This window comes from Pogona vitticeps, chromosome 3, assembly GCF_051106095.1.
Source record: "Pogona vitticeps strain Pit_001003342236 chromosome 3, PviZW2.1, whole genome shotgun sequence".
In the NCBI taxonomy this organism is placed as follows: domain Eukaryota; kingdom Metazoa; phylum Chordata; class Lepidosauria; order Squamata; family Agamidae; genus Pogona; species Pogona vitticeps.
Genome location: NC_135785.1, coordinates 244,656,842 through 244,676,252, shown reverse-complemented (window position 1 = coordinate 244,676,252; position 19,411 = coordinate 244,656,842). Strand labels below are relative to the sequence as shown.

Below are 19,411 nucleotides of genomic sequence, written 5' to 3'. Positions count from 1 at the left end.
GACATATCAAAGATAAACATATTTGCTATGGCTGTAACATTTTGAGGGCTAAAGCCTATATGATCAAATGCAAAATAAACAATGAAATCAATGCATTATCTCCTTTTTGTATCTCAGAAGTAAAGGAATAATGTCTACACATAATAGGTTAACTATTTAGCATGATATTACTGTGTAATTTCCTAAATGAAAATGCACACATTTCCTGGATCCCCTAAGCATGTATTGCTTTCATTATATTCTCAGAGGTCTTTGCTGTTGATGGTATGTGTTATCTTTTCTTTAGGTATCTTGCATCTGTTGAAAATAACCAGTACTGCAACTATGTGGAAAGTACCCATGCTAACACAGTTACAGAGTTTAGTTAAGACTAAAAGGTGGAACTTGTAACTGGGTAAACCAGACTGGGATCCCTCATCTTACCTACAGATGTTTTTAATATGCTTAACATTATCCAGTGCCAGTAACTGAGGTAGTCTAAATACTGCAGCAGGGACTGATTAGCTGTTTCAGATCAGTGCCTTTATTTGCTGTTTGCAAAGAAGCTTAATCCAGTGCTAGAGATCAGGCTTCCTGCTGTGGTTTGAGGTAGTTCTTTCTTATTCTTTGTGTTCACAGTAGTGAAAATTCAAGAGGGGGGGTTCCTTCTGTTCCTGGCAGAAACCACAGAATAGCCAGGAACATCTCAGAATGTAGATTCCACACCCCCATGAACCATTATAAAAAATATTAGGTGTGCAATGTGTAGGGAATTGAAGTATTCTGTTGATCTGAAAATGTGGATATCTTGGAAAATAGATAAATATTCCAGTTCATTATATATATATTATGTATATATTATTATATATATTTTGTATGTGGGTGATTTTGTCTTTATTATGAAATGTTTTGTGACTAAACGTTTAATAGATTTTAATCAACTAAACCTTCCAGTGAACTATTCATATTTTTCTGGTTCATTTAAATCTTATACAGTATGGTATTTCCCCTGCTGTGTTTGCAGAAGAGGGCAATGATGATTATTTCGTTACAGTGTTAATTTTCAGAAAGTATCTACATATAGAGCAGTGCAAGAAAGTTGTTTAATGTACTTGAGCTCCATTTCTCCGGATAAAGTTTAGATGTAAATCTGATAAATAAAATATTCCCAAATCCAGTAAAAGAGGACATCTTGTTCAAATTACAGAGCTCTTTTGAATGGACCTCATCTTAGAGGAATTGCTATAAAGGTAGATATTGCTTGCCTAGGATGACTATCCTAGCTGACTCTAATATAAACATTGCAAAATTGATGGCAGCATTTCTTATTATCAAAACAGCGTGCACGGCACAGGTTTCAGCTAATAATGGGTCTATAGAATAACTCAGTTTGTGTTTCAGATATCTTAATCTATGTGAAATTAAGCATTATCACAAGTCATCCCCTTGGTACAGGTTTCTTGATTCCACATCTAGTTAGAAATTTTTCAATAAAGACATTTCTAACATTGTTATTTTCTTCCCACTTGTAATCTGCCACTTTTTGGTTCTTTGAGTAGAATGAATGCTTGACTAAATTGAACATTGTAACAAATCTTTTGGCACAAATATTAATTCTTTTTCCTGCTTTGATTTTTACATTATGTAACTAGACCACACTACAATTATAATTATGCTACTATTCTAATGTTGCCTTTTGTCTCCCAAGAAAAGTGGAATCTTCTTAGCAACAGAGTTTGCTGTGTTTTGGTTTCAAGTTTGTCTAACAGACCCCTGCAACTTTTACTACTGAAAAATAATTCCCTTTCTTTGTTTCAGAATTAGAAACAATGAAGGAAATCTGAAGTCTGCCCAGGCCAGGTGTTTCTTGTTGGCAGCCTGCTCCCTAATGACTCTGGCTCTCATACAGCAGCTGCCTGCTAGTCTCTTTTGTATGGCCTATTGTTGCTGCACACCCCTTGTTAATACACATGCTGCCTGGGGCAGACCTTCAGAATGACATCAACTTGCTTCTCTTAGAAACCTACAAATCTGATGCAGGGTGGGGAGATTGCCTTGCATCTGCCTGACCAACTAATTGTGAGATTTTTCTGGCCTCTGATTGGTTGCTGTTCTGCTCAGTAATAGGTTAAGAAAGACATTGCTATTCCATCTGGTCAGCCATTCATTGTTCTGCTTGTCTGCCTGGAAGTTTGCAGCTGAAATTGTGTTAAGAAGCTGCTTCTGAAACTGCTGCGAAAAAACACAACAGTATCTGTGTACTTTCTGGTTAACGTAAGTATTATGATTTATCATAGACCAGCATTAACATTTTTTTTTATTTCTAACCTACTGTCCTGATGTTGTTTGTATCCCAAATAAGAAAGCATAGTATATGCCAAGGTTTTTACAGTCTTAAATTTTTAAAGTACAGTCTTCCTTTCATGGCAGAGTTGCATTTTAACATGTGCAGTTTGAGCGGAATGTTTTTGGTGAATAAGTAGGTGGAAAGCAATGCTGATATTTTGCCAAGAGTTTGTAATTGCTGGTCAGTAGGTAAGAATTTTTCATTAGTACTGGATGAATATTTGATAGCATTTAATAGCTGACCTAGGAAACTATTACTTTTATTTGGTAAAACAGTAATAAGACTAGGAAAAACTTCAGTTATCTGTATTTAAGGAATGAATGCAACTTTACAGTATCTTTTTCTTAAAGATTCAGTGCAGCTTCATTAAAATCAAAGAATTTTGACCACTGATCTCAGAGGTTTTGGTGCTTTGGATGTGAACATGTGCGCACACAGGAAGAAAGATTCTTCTGAAGGTATTGGTTCTGTTCAGGTATTAAGCTGAGGGACACTTAGCATTTTATTATTTGCATCAAAGTCAGGGTTCCTGTAAAGGGGGAAAAGAAGGATTTTCCAGTATTCTTTTGGGGGGGGGGAAGAGAAGTAGGCACACAAAGGGGTTAAAAAGAGGTTTGCATTTCTGCCACATGCCCTATTGTGTGAACATATGCATAAGTCTATTGAAAGTTTCAGAAGATGGGCAGGCCACCAGTTGCTGGTCTCCTGCAGTTCCAGTAGACATCTGTTGCCCCAGAGCATTAACCAATCTGTTCAACAGGACATCTTTCCTTTGTTAGAGTGAGGGCTGTTGTCTGCATTACCCTTTGAAATATGAAAGTAACTAAATACATTTAAAAGTCTTGCATTAGATATTTATTACATAATCATTATTTTTATTAGCATTGTCACAGTTCCATGGCCATTTAGAATAGTGGCTACATATTCCAGTCCTAACTGTACAAGTTTAAAGCTTGAGTGATTTCTTGGTTCCCCAGCAAAGCACCTCATTTAAAATGTATTAACAATGTTAGTGATGTTTACTGGAAACTTCTTTACTGCATCTGGAATGAATTGGATGAGACTAGCCGAACAGTTCTGGAATATAATACCATAGATTTGGTCTTAACACTTTTTAAATGCTTATTAGTCGTAGAGAAAGTGACTTTTCTGATTAAGACGCTAAAAGTACTGTGTATGAAAGTGATAAGTCAGTCAAGTGCATTGAATTAATAAATAAATGTTTTAGCATGTATTAGTGGGCTAAATCCTGTGATACCAACAGTAAATCTGTTGAAATGAATGGAAGTTATTAGGCATAACTTAAGTGCCATTGTTTCAATTGGTCTGTTTGATATAGGACTAACATTCAATATAGCCATATAGATTCATGCCAGGGATTACAATGTGCTTTCAGTGAAGCGTTTGCTAGTATATGTTCAAGGAAGAGTACCTAAGATTTTATCTTCAGTATATAGACAACAGATCTCACTGCATTTATTTATTTTTTTAAAGTTTATTTGGTATAATTTATGTTATATATAGTCCATCAGATGAGATTTCCAAAGTCCTAACATTATAGCTTTTGTAAAGTCACTGCTTTCACGTTTCATAAAGAGGAGAAATATGTAGATAGAGAAATAAATATGCTGGTGGGAATCATGGTGTCATATTTATAGTAGACTCTGATAAATAACTGCCTAAGACTATAATCTTGTTGCTGAAATCCTGATGTGCAGTTATGCCAAAGGTATAACTTTAGCAGTAAGTTGCTGAAGATAGAAAAAATCTCTATAAAGATTACTGTATCTGTTACATGCTGAGTTATGTGACTCATTATGCAACAGATGATGCCTACAGCTATTTCTTAAAGCAGTTTGCCACTAAAAGTTACACCTGTAGTATAACTGTGCAACAGGATTTCGGCTGATATGTGCTTAGAAATGAGAGTGAGTCCTGTGAAACTTAGTGGCACCTCTAGGTAGAACTACTTAGATTGCAGTAGTCAGAGTTATGATGCTAAGTGCATCTTACTGTGAATGTATAGGATGAGTGGTAGATATTCACAGACCTTCATTATGTTAAAAGTAGCTAATCTGAGCTGTGTAGTTTAAATTACTTTAAGAAAGTACTGTGCTTTATGTTTTGTCTTATTTTGATAACTGAACATACAGTATGTATCATTACCTTTAGATAGTATTCAGAAAGGATCTCTGACGTATCCCTAAGCATACTTTCAAATAAATTTCACTGTAATTTTGAGATCTGATTTGAAGTAGCTGTATGTCAGAACCTAACTATTTTGTACAGGATGGTTTGATTCTCAAGTACGATGTGTTTGATGTTAAAATAAATATGTAACTTTTTTAATGTATTGTTTGAGCTCCTTAACTAGTTTGTAATGTTTGACTTTGTGTATTGCATTTTAGTAGCCAGTGTTATGAATTCACTTTCTGTACTTTGCACACCTTTAACAAACACCTTTAAGTTATTTCTAATATATGCTTCCTATTCTGATCTGTATCTATTCCTTACTTGGCTTCCGATCAAGCAAAAATCCCTTGAGCTATAGTCATAGATGTGGTAACATGAAAGTAAGTTGAACCGATCTCAGTGGCAGTTGTTTCCAGGTACTTGTATTTTATAAACCAAAGAAGCATTTCACAGTGCATGGATCTGGTGAAGGACCTATTATCTCAGTGTATAACTATTGCTGTACATTAACTGACCTAAACTTTTCAGTCCAGTCTAAAAGTGTTGCCCATTAAATATACTTCCTCTAGTCAGAGCAGATTGCAGAGTTTATGGAACAATGATGTCGGAGCTTCCAGATTGGGTTGGCAGCTGCATTGTCCTCTAAGGGTATACCAGACGCACTTAAGTTTCCGTCTTTTTTTCATAGGCTTTGTTCATACCAAATTATTCTTGCACTCTACTAGCATTCATGATGGCTTGTTAAAAGAACGCATCCTAGCAACAAAAGGATGGTTGCTAAGCAACATAGCTTTCCATAGGTTTTTCTTGTTTAAGATACTTTGGTCGTAGTTTTATGAAAGCCGCCAAAGTGTGGGTTTTGAACTGTGTTCTTTTATTAAGATACTGTTGTGATTTGTTAGTGGCAGTGGGCTACAAGTGAATTGCAGCAGTTAGTAAATCACCATGTTGTTCAGCTTTCTTTTCTGAGTTCATCATGTATTTGCATTGTAGCATTGTTTGAATGAACCTGAAAATTTATTTTATTTAGTGAAGTTTGTCTTTTTTATCCTATTTGATATTATCAGAACATGCATTTTTGCAACTCTGTATCCTGTTAAACAGAATTGGAAATGTGAAGAAAATGAAGAATTATTTTTGTAAAATACTTAGATTGAAGGGCCAAATATGATTTATAGTTCTATACTACAAAGGATGAGATCCATGATAGAAAAGGTTGTCCAATAAATACAACTTTAGGAAATAATTTCTGATTCATAAAGAGTGGGCATGAAGAACTATGATGAAAGAGGAGAGAAATTATATTTCTTGTTCATATTTAAGTTTATATTTGTTAAGTCACTCCATAACTAGCTTCCTACATGACAGACAAGTGGAACAGTTTAAAAGTACACATCCAGTAATAAAGTACTGTAATCAGTGAATTTTTCCTTTAATTTAATACTTCGTGTTATTTATTATTTGTTATTAACATATATATGTTTGGAACTTTCTCTCCACCCAGATTGGTATTTGCAGTATTGTCTTTTGTGATACAAATGTATCATGGATCTGAAGTTGCTGTTACTAAAACATAATCTTCAGGATAGACTGTAGAGATAAAAGTTTTACTAGACTTAATTCAGAATCTGTTTTAGCCAACACTTTACCTTGTTTTTGTATTTTAAAAAATATTTATTTTATAACCATTGGTGTCTAGTACAGAGTCTCTCCCCTTTGTCAAATAGAAAGTAGGTGCCATCAGCAGTGACATTGTTGGACGTTTGTTGCAAAGAGACTAAATACTTGCAATGAATCTCCTGCTGTCCTGAAGATCTGCCTTATTACCAACTATGTATTATGCCTGCCTTGTGATACTGGATAAAAGAACTTTTTTAACACTAGTTTCTGCCATGAGATCTCATTCAGAACAGTAGTCACCAAGCCAAAGCTTATATCATTGTTTTAACATGAGATAAATCTAATATCTTTTTATATAGAAGATTATTTATACAAGTATTTAAATAAACTTTGTTTAAAAGGAACCTGTAAAAACAACTAGTGTGTGCAGATCATACACAATGAGTGCTATGTCTGAAAAGCACATGCTTTTTGAGTGTGATGAGCATCCAGTGTCAACCCTGCTCATTCCTGTTTAGTACATAGTTACTACCATAGTTTGAGGAAACTGACCCTTCAATGTAGATTATGCAGCAACTTTCAGGTAGGGGAGCTGGTGCGGGTGGTGGTGGTGAGAGAAGGAAACATGTTGCACCTGTGGTGCAGTTACTGTGACTTTTCATGCCCAATCTCTAGTGTTGAGTTGCTGATGTGGTTGTACTCTTAAGCATGTGAACACACAGTGGTGAAAATATTACTTTTCTGCAAATGGCAGTTCTTATGCCAGAATTTTTATTTATAACACAATAAGAGTGGAATGTAACTCATCCAAGGGCTCTTCTGTGTAGCTTCTTTCTTTGGTTTGTTGTTTTCAGTTGCTGGAATTGTGTGAACAGTAGGCATCCTTGTTACAGTGCCCTTTGTTTTCTCTTGCTGTGTGATTTTGAAGTCTGTTTGATTTTATTGACTATTAGCAGCCGAGAATAGTCCATTGCACTAGTGGGGCAGTATATAAATCAATGAAATAAATAAAACGCCATGAACGAACTGCTGGGGTCAAGATTCTGCAAGATAATGTGACAGAGTGCATTGTGTGCACATACGTGAGAATTATAGTTGGGGGAGAGCTCAGAGATTCAGTGGAAGTTCTAAGCAAGTTACTTATGGATCATCTGCTTTTTTTGCAATGAAGACTGCCAAGACTAGACAATGGAACTTGGCAAAAGTAGCAGTTTTGCAGAATGTTTAAAGAATGTGCTAGACATCACAAAAGTGGAAGGATTACCAGCTATTACATATGAGATGATGGGCATGTTATTTATAAATTCGTTGAACTGTTATAAACATCTGTTAATTAATTTGTATGTATTTGCAGTTTTATAACAGCAATTATTTGTGTCTAAAGTTGATGACATTGGTTCAGAAAAGCTGTATTATATTATAAAGATACATTTGATATAGATCCTCTGTTTTTGTAGAACTCTCAAATGACTACTAGGTGAATCCCCTCACTGTTGAAACGTAAAGTGATTTATTGGCTTAAAGACTTGATATCTGGTTGAAAGCCTATACAAAAGTGAGAAGCCAGCAAAAGTTTCATCCAAATAATGTTGGAAATTTTGCAAAGTCATATTCGCTTGTAATGTAAACATAAATTTCATATAGTTGTGTGAACTCATAGATCTTACAGTGAGGTTATTAAATGACAATAGTTTTAGTTTGCCATGCAAACTTTGTTTGATCTTCCATTAAAACTTGCTATTAAGAAAGTAAATAAATGACATCTTAAGAAAAATGGAAGAAAAAGTTATGAATCAGCATGTCTCTAACTAGCTCTAACTTTATTGTTTCTTCTTTAGGAATACAGGATATTTTAAACTCAGGAATATAGAAAAGCCAACAAAGTGGAGTCAAGTACATGCAACAGCTTCATGGGCTTGAAAGATCACTTGGGACATGACTTAGGCCACCTCTATGAGGACAATACAGACACTCAAATAAGTGCAGTTGCACCTTGGCCAATGGTAGAGAAACTAACAATGGATAAAATTAACTCTAGAAAGGAGGATGCAAACAAAGAACCTTCTGAAGAAATTGGAAACTCCAGCTGTGATTCTGAGGAGAGTACGAATTCTGATAATGAATCAGAACAACCAGCCACAGTTCAAACAGAATCAATTTTCATACCTAAGACTCACAGACAACTGTGTAGGTCTCCTTGCCTAGAACCACATATACTAAAACGCAATGAAATCTTGCAAGATTTTAAACTAGAGGAAGCTCAGATAGAGTCTAAAGAAGTTAAGCCTCCTGATGTGGTGAAAGAATATCAAACAAAACTAGAGTTTGCACTTAAGTTAGGTTACTCTGAAGAACAGGTTCAACTTGTCCTGAATAAGCTTGGTACTGATGCTTTAATCAATGATATACTGGGAGAGCTTGTCAAACTTGGAAATAAAACTGAAGCAGATCAGAGTGTGAATAACATAAATGCTACTACAACCATAATGCGCGAAGCATCTTCAGTTGAGTCTCAGAGATCTGACTCCCCCGTTCAAGAGGATGTGCCAGTGGATGCTGATAACCTGAGACCTATAGTTATTGATGGCAGCAATGTGGCAATGAGGTATGTTGTAATGGGATGTTGTTTATTTGCATTTAATTTGTACTTGTTGAGAGCACAGTTTTATCTGTGGCTGCTCCTTCATTATTGATGCATATGATTTTAGTATAATGCACTGGAATGGAATTCATTAACCTTCATAAGAGAATAAACAAAAAATAAAACTAAGTGTAACTATAAAGTCATAAAATTAAATAAAACCAACTATACCATAAATGAGCTAAATATGCTAAAACCATAAAAAATCAACAACATAGCAGGGCAGCTTAAATATTATATGCCAGTCAAGAAAATTGGTTTTTATGCACTTAAAATAATCAATCAAAAGTTATTGTTTGCAGACCATTTAAAATTCTTATTTTGGGTTGAGAGTGTGCATATGTGCTTCAGTGCTTATCTATACAGTATCTTTCTAAAAGGTACAGGCCAGTAATAGGCAACTTATGATAGGCCTCCTTGAGTCCTTTTTAAGGAGAAAGGCAGGATAAAAATATCATTAATTAATTAATTCTATGTTTCAAGAGTAAGGCAGTTATGGCCCACAGGCTGTATGTGGCCAATCATTAGCATTCTTTCTCTCATTTGCTAAGTACATTCACCATGTTTTGTTTTTGGTTCAGAATGGTGTTCAAACCAGAAATTATTTTTTTAAAATAAAAGATTTTGGAGGGATGGCCTTCTTACACACTCCTCAGTCCTATGGATGTTTGTTTGTTTGTTTGTTTATTTGATTTGTACCCCACCCATCTGGTCTATAAGACCACTCTAGGTTGCCTGTCCCTCCTCTAGGGACAGAAAGAGTAGTTGCAGTGAGGCATTTCTTCCTTTGTCATAATGCTGGAAACCAGGCCCATATAGTGAAACTGGATGATGAACGTTTCAAGACAGAAGAAGGAAAGAAGGTCATGTGGAATCACTACTACAGGGAGCTGTGATGACCAAAGGGGACGGTGGCTACCAATTTGGAGTGCTTCAAAAGAGAAGTGGAGAAATTCATGAAGAATGGAGCAGTTAGTGGCAACTTGTCACGTGCAGGGTGGATAAAAATAAATGATTTTTTAAAACTCAGATTGTTTAAATCACAATTGAAATCATTATTTAAATTAATTTCGTTTAAATCAAATCCTCCTCGATGGGTATATACTTTGTCCACAAAGAGAGATGGTATGTAAGGATCATGAGCATTGTGGTACTTTTGCATTCTTCTTTTGGGTTTCCATGGTAGGTCACTGGATGCATGAACAGGGCAATGTACTAGATAGATCTTTGGTTTAATGAAGCACACAAGACAGGTGAAATGTCCTTTCCTCTGTGGGATATGGATCTGGGCAAGGATACATTTGCGAAGTCACAAATTCGGAATTTTTCCTTGAACCCTGCACTTAAATGCAGAGAGAGAGCGCAAGCCATACTGATCAAATACATTCCCTCTGTATTTTACTTTTCTCCATAAATTTGAGAATTATTTTCAGTAGACTAAAGAGCAATGTGAAATTAAATCATTAGAGTATTTTTCTATTCCAAACATGGATGATGACCAAGTTGCTTAAAATACAGTAAAATATTACATAAGTATCTTTCCTTCCAAATATTTCAGACAACTTTCAGTAGCTGAAAATACTCATTAGTCTTTTTACTCTGTGCTTTCATTTTTATATTATTTTTAATCTTTTAAAATACAGGAGAAACTCCTTATGGACTCTTGCATGGTCCGGAAATAAATAAGTGCATGTTTACCAACCTTTGGCAAAAGATACCAGTTGCAGCTGTAAAGTCAAACATAATGCTTTCGTACACTCGGACTGCAACCTAAAACAGCTGCTGACATATATCTGTGGGAAACAGATATGTAGCCAGGACTTTCTTGGCAGTTTTTACAGCTGCATTCAAGAAGATAAGCAGTTTGACTCACCAAGTATGAACATGAAAAATATTAAAACTCTAGTTGCATGTGTGTGGACAGTCCTTTTGAAATGTAACTTTGTGACTTTATGAGTATTTGTTTTATTTTTCAAAATACTGTAAATTGTTACTAGTAGAAAAACATTGCTTTATGGAGTGGAATAGAAATTATGCTCAGCTGCTGCTTTGGAACATTTTTGAATCTTGGGTTTAAACCTAAGTTTAAACACCGGTTCGTTATTTTTCCTATACCATGATTTTACATGGTAGAGTTGGATGGAGATTTATGGCATCATATAAATACCTTAATTTTTTTAAAATTTGGCTTAATCACCTCAAACTCAGTTCAGTAAGCATTTAAAGACAGAAATCTTATGCAAGGAAATAGATATAGGACCACACAAAACCCAGTAAAATAACTCAAAATTCTCACAATGAATAGTACACATAGAGGAGCCACAATATGTAATAATAATGCTGTAGTCTATTCCATTGGCCGCCATAATTATAAAATCATTGAAATCTAATTTTTTGTAGCAGCGATTTTAAATATGATCCACATTTCCAAAAGTTTGTTGATGAAGTTTATATAAGGATCGGATATTGGTAGGTATCCATAGTCGAGGGTCCACTGTAAACTAAAAAGTACACTTTTTGTATTTACTAAATATGATTATATGTTAGAATGCTGAGGCTAGTACAGACACTTCTTTTAAATAAGTCCTGAAGTGATCATATAAGGATAAAGATTTTACTGTGAAATCCTTGGACAATTAATTGTAGAATCCTTACAATTTTTAATGGAGTCAGGTATTGACCTAGTTGGTTTCATAACTACCATCTGAGCATTGAATCATGGTAAGCTTCATTCCCTTCATGGAAAGCCCTTCACGGATTGCTGGCTTGTCATGGCGAAGGGGCTTCAGTAATTCAGAGAAGCTATGGGCTATGCCGTGCAGGGATACCCAAGATGGACAGGTCATAGTGGAGAATTCCAACTAAACACAATCCACCTGGAGCAGGAATTGGCAAGCCACTCCAGTATCTTTGCCAAGAAAACTCCATGGACAGAAACAAATGGCTGAAAGACATGACGCTGGAAGATGAGCCCCTCGAGTCAGAAGGCGTCCAACAGCTACTGAGGAAGAGCGGAGGACAAGTACAGGTAGCTCCAGAGCTAATGAAGTGGTTGGGCGAAAGACGCTCAGCTGCAGACGCACCTGGAAGTGAAAAGAATGTCCAATGCTGCAAAGAGGAATACTGCATAGGAACCTGGAATGTAAGATCTATGAACCTTGGTAAGCTGGATGTGGTCAAACAGGAGATGGCAAGAATAAACATTCACATCCTAGACATCAGTGAACTAAAATGGACGGGAATAGGCAAATTCAATTTCAGACGATTATCATATCTACTATTGTGGGCAAGAATCCCGTAGAAGAAATGGAGTAGCCCTCATAGTCAACAAAAGAGTGGGAAAAGTTGTACTGGAATACAATCTCAAATGTTAGAATGATTTCAATATGTGTGGAAGTGAGAGCTGGACCATAAAGAAGGCTGATTGCTGAAGAATTGATGCTTTTGAATTATGGTGCTGGAGGAAACTCTTGGGAGTCCCCTGGACTGCAAGGAGATCAAACCTATCCATTCTGAAGGAAATCAACCCTGAGTGCTCACTGGATGGACAGATCCTGAAGCTGAGGCTCCAGTACTTTGGTCATCTCATGAGAAGAGAAGACTCCCTGGAAAAGACACTGATGATGGGAAAGTGTGAAGGCACTTTTCCCTCTTTTCTTGGTTTTTTTCCCTTTTGTTTGGTCAAGATACTGAAACAGGCTAACATGGTAGCCTCTTTTGAAACTTCTACAGTGTTATTATTTACAGTGGCGGAAGACACATAGATTGCTGCCTTGCCATGGCGAAGGGGCTTGAGTAACTCAGAGAAGCTATGGGCTATGCCGTGCAGGGACACCCAAGACGGACAGGTCATAGTGGAGAGTTCTGACTAAACGCAATCCACCTGGGGTAGGAACCGGCAATTCCACTCCAGTATCTTTGCCAAGAATGCCCCATGATCAGAAACAAAAGGCTAAAAGATATGACGCTGGAAGATGGGACCCTCAGGTCAAAAGGCGTCCAACATGCTACTGAGGAAGAGCGGAGGACAAGTACAAGTAGCTCCAGAGCTGATGAAGTGGATGGGCCAAAGCCGAAAGGACGCTCAGCTGCGGACGTGCCTGGAAGTGAAAGGAAAGTCCGATGCTGGAAAGAAAAATACTGCATAGGAACCTGGAATGTAAGATCTATGAACCTTGGGAAGCTGGAGGTGGTCAAACAGGAGATGGCAAGAATAAACATCGACATTCTGGGCATCAGTGAACTAAAATGGATGGGAATGGGTGATTTCAACTCAGATGATTATCATGTCTACTATTGTGGGCAAGAATCCCATAGAAGGAATGGAGTAGCCCTCATAGTCAACAAAAGAGTGGGAAAAGCCGTAATGGGATATAATCTCAAAAATGATAGAATGATGTCAATACGTATCCAAGGCAGACCTTTCAACATCACAATAATCCAAGTTTATGCACCAACCTCCATTGCTGAGGAGACTGAAATTGAACAATTTTATGAAGATTTACAACACCTTCTAGAACTGACACCGAAGAAGGATGTTCTTCTCATTCTGGGGGACTGGAATGCTAAGGTAGGGAGTCAAGAGATAAAAGGTACAACAGGGAAGTTTGGCCTTGGAGTTCAAAACGAAGCAGGGCAAAGGCTAATAGAGTTTGGCAAGAGAACATGCTGGTCATCACAAACACTCCTTTCCAACGACACAAGAGGCAGCTCTACACATGGAAATCACCAGATGGGCAATATCGAAATCAAATTGAGTATATTCTCTGCAGCCAAAGATGAAGAAGCTCTATACAGTCAGCAAAAACAAGACATGGAGCAGATTGTGGCTCTGATCATCGGCTTCTCATAGCAGAATTCAAGCTTAAACTGAAGAGAGTAGGAAAAACCACTGCGCTAGTCAGGTACAATCAAAACCAAATCCCTTATGAATACACAGTGGAAGGAACTCGATTTGGTGGACAGAGTGCCTGAAGAACTTTGGATAGAGGCTTGTAACATTGTACAGGAGGCAGCAACAAAAACCATCCCAAAGAAAAGGAAATGCAAAAAAGCAAAGTGCCTGTCCTACGAGGCCTTAGAAATAGCAGAGAAAAGAAGGGAAACAAAATGCAAGAGAGATAGGGAAAGTTACAGAAAATTGAATGCAGACTTCCAAAGAATAGCAAGGAGAGACAAGAGGGCCTTCTTAAATGAACGATGCAAAGAAATAGAGGAAAATAATAGAAAGGGAAAAACCAGAGATCTGTTCAGGAAAATTGGAGATATTAGAGGAACATTCTGTGCAGAGATGGACATGATAAAGGACAAGAATGGGAGGGACCTAACAGAAGCAGAAGACATCAAGAAGAAGTGGTAAGAATACACAGAGGAATTATATTAGAAAGATTTGGTCATCCTAGCCAACCCAGATAATGTGGTTGCTGTCCTTGAGCCAGACATCCTGGAGAGTGAAGTCAAGTGGGCCTTAGAAAGCCTAGCTAACCACAGGGCCAGTGGAGGTGATGGCATCCCAGTTGAACTGTTTAAAATCTTAAAAGACGATGCTGTTTAATTGCTACATTCAATATGACAGCAAATTTGAAATACTCGACAGTGGCCAGAGGACTGGAAAAGATCAGTCTACATCCCAATCCCAAAGAAGGGCAGTGCCAAAGAATGCTCCAATACCGTACAATTGCACTCGCTAGCAAGGTTATGCTCAAAATCCTCCAAGGTAGGCTTCAGCAGTATGTGGACCGAGAACTCCCAGAAGTACAAGCTGGACTCCAAAGGGGCAGAGGAGACCAAATTGCTAACGTGCACTGGATTATAGAGAAAGTCAGAGAGTTCCAGAAAAATATCTACTTCTGCTTCATTGACAATGCGAAAGCCTTTGACTGTGTGGACCACAGCAAACTATGGCGAGTCCTTAAAGAAATGGGAGTGCCTGACCGCCTTATCTATCTCCTGAGAAACCTATATGTGGGACAGGAAGCAACAGTTAGAACTGGATATGGAACAACTGATTGGTTCAAAATTGGGAAAGGAGTACGACAAGGCTGTATATTGTCTCCCGGCTTATTTAACTTGTATGCAGAATACATCATACGAAAGGCTGGACTGGAGGAATCCCAAGCCGGAATTAAACTTGCTGGAAGAAATATCAACAATCTCCAATATGCAGATAATACCACTCTGATGGCAGAAAGTGAGGAGGAATTAAAGAACCTCTTAAGGGTAAGAGCCTCCTGACACAGTGGTTAAACCTCTGCACTGCAGCCAAAACTGTGCTCACGACCAGGGGTTCAAACCCAGGTAGCCGGCTCAAGGTTGACTCAGCCTTCTAGCCTTCCGAGGTCGGTAAAATGAGTACCCAGCTTACTGGGGGGTGCAATGTGCAGCCTGCGTTTAACTTGTAAACCGCCCAGAGTGCTTGAAGCACTATGGGGCGGTATATAAGCAGCATGCTTTGCTTTTGCTTTGCTTTGCTTTAATGAGGGTGAAAGAGGAGAGTGCAAAAAACGGTCAGAAACTCAACATCAAAAAACCTAAGATCATGACCACTGGGCCCATCACCTCCTGGGAAATAGAAGGGGAAGATATGAAGGCAGTGACAGATTTTACTTTCTTGGGCTCCATGATCACTGCAGATGGAGACAGCAGCCATGAAATTAAAAGGCGCCTGCTTCTTGGGAGGAAAGCGATGACAGCATCTTAAAAAGCAGAGACATCACCTTGCCAACAAAAGTCCGCATAGTCAAAGCTATGGTTCTTCCTTTAGTGATATATGGAAGTGAGAGCTGGACCATAAAGAAAGCAGACCGCCGAAGAATTTATGCCTTTGAATTGTGGTGCTGGAGGAGGCTCTTGAGAGTCCCCTGGACTGCAAGGAGAATAAACCTATCAATTCTAAAGCATATAAAACGAGTGCTCACTGAAAGGACAGATCCTGAAACTGATGTTCCAATACTTTGGCCATCGCATGAGAAGAGAAGACTCCCTGGAAAAGACCTTGATGTTAGGAAAGTGTGACGGCAAGAGGAGAAGGGGACGGCCGAGAATGAGATGAATGGACAGTGTCATCAAAACTACCAACATGAATTTGACCCAACTCTGGGAGGCAGTGGAAGACAGGAGGGCCTGGCGTGCTCTGGTCCATGGGGTCACGAAGAGTCAGACCTGACTAAACAACTAAATGACAACGAAAAACATACAGTACTTTGTTGAATGAATTCAAAAATAGACTTTTATTCCTCTGTGTGCAAACAATAAGAGCGGAGTGTGATTTTTGCAAGGGCCATGACCCAGTTCCATTACTGTAAGCTGCTAAGACTTTATGGTCATGTTATGTGTTGATCAGATTAGGTCTTGAGCCTTCTGAAAGATAAACTTAAGGTTGGTAGAGCTTTTCTAAAAAATAAATTAAAAAAAGAATAAGAAATAAAAGCTTTTACAGAGATAATTGTTCCACTGAAGATTGTGTCACCTTCCCAGTTATATTTTGCCAGCTGCTTTTTCAAAGAATGATTCTATAGGGATAAGCATTGTTAAACAATTTAAAAATGTTTAAAGAAACTTTAGTTTGCGTATATAGCAAATAATGATAAAAGCTGAAGAAAACAAGATTAATCTAGAAAAGTAGATTAACAACACTGGACAGTGGAAAAATAGTAGCTCTGAATAGAATTGTCTAATTGTTGGTACTTACCCAAAGATTTTCTGGGGAATGTAAGTATGCATAGAAGCAAACCATCAGTTGCTTCAAGTACTCTAGCATGATACTTGGATAATCCTCTGAAGCAGCCTTCTCCATAGTATTACATTCCACATGTTTTGGACTGAAACATGGGCAGCAATAAAATGGATTATGGAAATGGAAGTCCAAAGCATCTGGAGGGCATGAAATTGAGAAAGACTATTCTGAAAAGATCAAATTCCCCTCATATGGTAGAAAAGCCAGTGTGGTTCCTTATTCTTACATGCATTTATTAGCTTAAAATTATTTCTAGATGATGATCAGAAACTATATAAATTTCATAGCAGGTCATTTAGCATTTTAAAGAGTGCATAATTACTCTTTAACTGCCTGTTGGCATAGTTACACTGGCATGCCACTTTTTCCATATATTAGATGATACTTTTGTCTAAAATCTTTAGATTAAAAATTGAGGATTGTTTTTTACACAGAAGTAAGGAGGGGGAAAGGGATCAAAACACTTTGGTCCCTGCTTTGCAAGAAAGTGGAGGGGGAAGGCAGGTATCAAAGCGCTTTGATCCCTGCTTTCCCCCTCCACTTTCTAAGCAGGCTTAGCAAGAAAGGGGAAAGCAGGGGCTGAGCGATCCTGCAGCACTTCAATCCCTGTTTTCCCCCTTCACTTGCTCAGCCCCGCTTAGATTTCTTAATTTGGGGTTAGAAAAATGGGGTGTGTCTTATACATGGGAGCGCCTTATACACGGAAAAATATAGTAAATTGGAACTGGGTACTGGAAATAATTAATTCAAACTGAAACCATTTTGCCCCAGGGAAAGCTTTGGGGAATCTCCAGATAGGGAGAAGGTTTTTTTTTTAAAAAAAATCACCATTAGATTGCCATTGCTACAATCAGGACTACCAACAGTGATCTGGTGGTATGTTCGGGGGGGTTTTAGTATTAAAGGTTCCCACCCACCCACCAGGCTCCCAGAGGCTTCTCAGAGGCAAAAGAGAGCCCTAGAGAACCTTGTAACCTTTCAATTTGTTAAAATATTTCTGGTATCCAAATTCGGTTTAAGCCAACATAAACACACAAATAGGATTTTGCCGAATATCTTTCCAAATGTTCTCATTGATTTCCTGAAAATCCCCCAGGCTTTTCTGTGATCCCATAATTTTAATGTGAATTTTTTATTGAAGAGCAATATTTGGATGAATATTGTTTAAGAATGTTGTATTAGAATTATTCCTGGTTGATCTTGTTGGTGTTTTGTTTGAAATGAATAAACTTACAGAAGGGTTTAAAAGTTCTTCTGGATACATTGTGTAGATTATTCTTGCTGATTTAAAGCATGGTTGCTTTGAGAAGTCTTATGTGCATGGAGGATTTTTTTAAAATATATTTCTGGCTTTTCTGTGGTAGTTGGCCCTACGCCCAGGATCTTGAACCTACCGCTCTTGCAGGCTTCAGCGCTCATTGTGTAAGGACTGGGAAAGGCTTCTGCAATTTCCCTCGTTAATGTGGGTGACATCAAGGGAAGAGCTCTAGATGAAAAATTGCAGTGTGGAATTGAACAGAGCAGCTTTTCAAAGAAGCATCGAAGTGCAACAGTGTGAAAGATACTTGCTTGAGCTTCTAAACTTGTTTGTTTCAAATAAAGATCTTGCAAAAAGGACCTTCATTTCTAGAAAATGTGTGTGTGTTTAGTCGTTTAGTCGTGTCCGACTCTTCGTGACCCCATGGACCAGAGCACGCCAGGCCCTCCTGTCTTCTACTGCCTCCCGGAGTTGTGTCAGCTGGTACGAACCAGCTTTTTCTAACCTGACCATGCTGTTTGGAAATGATGAAGTCTCTAGCATAGCATATATGTACAATATGAGGTGGAGAAAGACTGTTGTACACCAATACAACCAAAATGAACTAAATGAAAATACTGTTTTCTGCAAGCATAGTTACATTCTTGACTGCCACTAGATTTTTTATTGCCTCTTTTCAGTCAGAAGTTGGTTTAAAAGTGTGAAATTATTCCTAAATTCATGAATTCTTATGTGAGTGTCTTGGATTGCTCTGTTTTGAAGTGCTAGTTGCTGTTATGAAATAAACTGCATATTCTAAGTGTGCGAGAAAGGTAAATGTTTTCCATTTTGAAACATTTGTAATGAACAACACATTTTGAGCTATTTACTTACTACATTTTAGTTTCTTACCTATTGTGTAGGTAGGTGTGTTTGAATGAACAGAGGAAGTATAATCATGCTATAAAAGTAAAATAGTGATGACTTATAGTGACTTCTTTCTAGAAAATGAAGACTTTAGCATGCAGAAACAAGAAAATCTCACAACCATTTAAGTTGGCTTTGGGAATGCACTTTGTACACTGCTTTGTATTCCTTATTCTGCTATATGGCATAGAGTTGTGGATCTAAAGAAAGACTACTAAAGAAAAGATAGAAGTAATTGAAACATGAATTTATGACCAGATGCTAAGAATTTGTTAGATCCAAGAGGGTTGCCGAAAAGAAGTACTAAGGGAAATGAATAAATAGTAACAGGTGAAAAAAAATACATAAAATGAAGTAAGCTAGAGTACTTTGGCCATGTAATAAAAAATTAGAAGTACAATTTGTAACAGCTGATCGTTCAAAATTAATGGGGAAAGAAGTGCAGGAAGCAAAATAACTTATTGGCTGAAGAACTTGGAAACTGGTTTGGATGTTCCACACATCATTGTTCAGTCCTGTGACATCTGTGATGGCATCTGACCTATAGTAGGAGAGGTACTACTAGTAGTAAGATTCTGATATCCCACTCAGTAGATTAACCCCAAGCATATGAAATCATACTGAATAGTAAAACTCCAATCAATTACTGTTTTGAACATTTGTTATCTTTTTGAGCCACGCTTCTTGAAAGGGCACATGGCTCTGAAAAGTAGGTTGCAGATAAGTATATAA

At 37.6% G+C, this 19,411-nt stretch overlaps 1 protein-coding gene across 7 annotated transcripts in view; it reads left to right on the top strand.

Moving 5' to 3' along the window:
* ZC3H12C (zinc finger CCCH-type containing 12C) overlaps positions 1 to 19,411 on the top strand; it is a 49,937-nt gene that overhangs the window by 15,118 nt on the left and 15,408 nt on the right. For 6 of the 7 annotated variants that reach the window (XM_020805191.3, XM_020805188.3, XM_020805187.3 and 3 more), the window contains one exon: positions 7,978 to 8,744. In XM_020805191.3, the coding sequence (XP_020660850.3) occupies positions 8,050 to 8,744 (695 nt within the window). In that variant the 5' untranslated portion in view covers positions 7,978 to 8,049. Of the gene's footprint in view, positions 1 to 1,797; positions 2,254 to 7,977; positions 8,745 to 19,411 lie in introns of those variants that run through there. The other variant, XM_078390068.1, reaches the window with a different exon arrangement.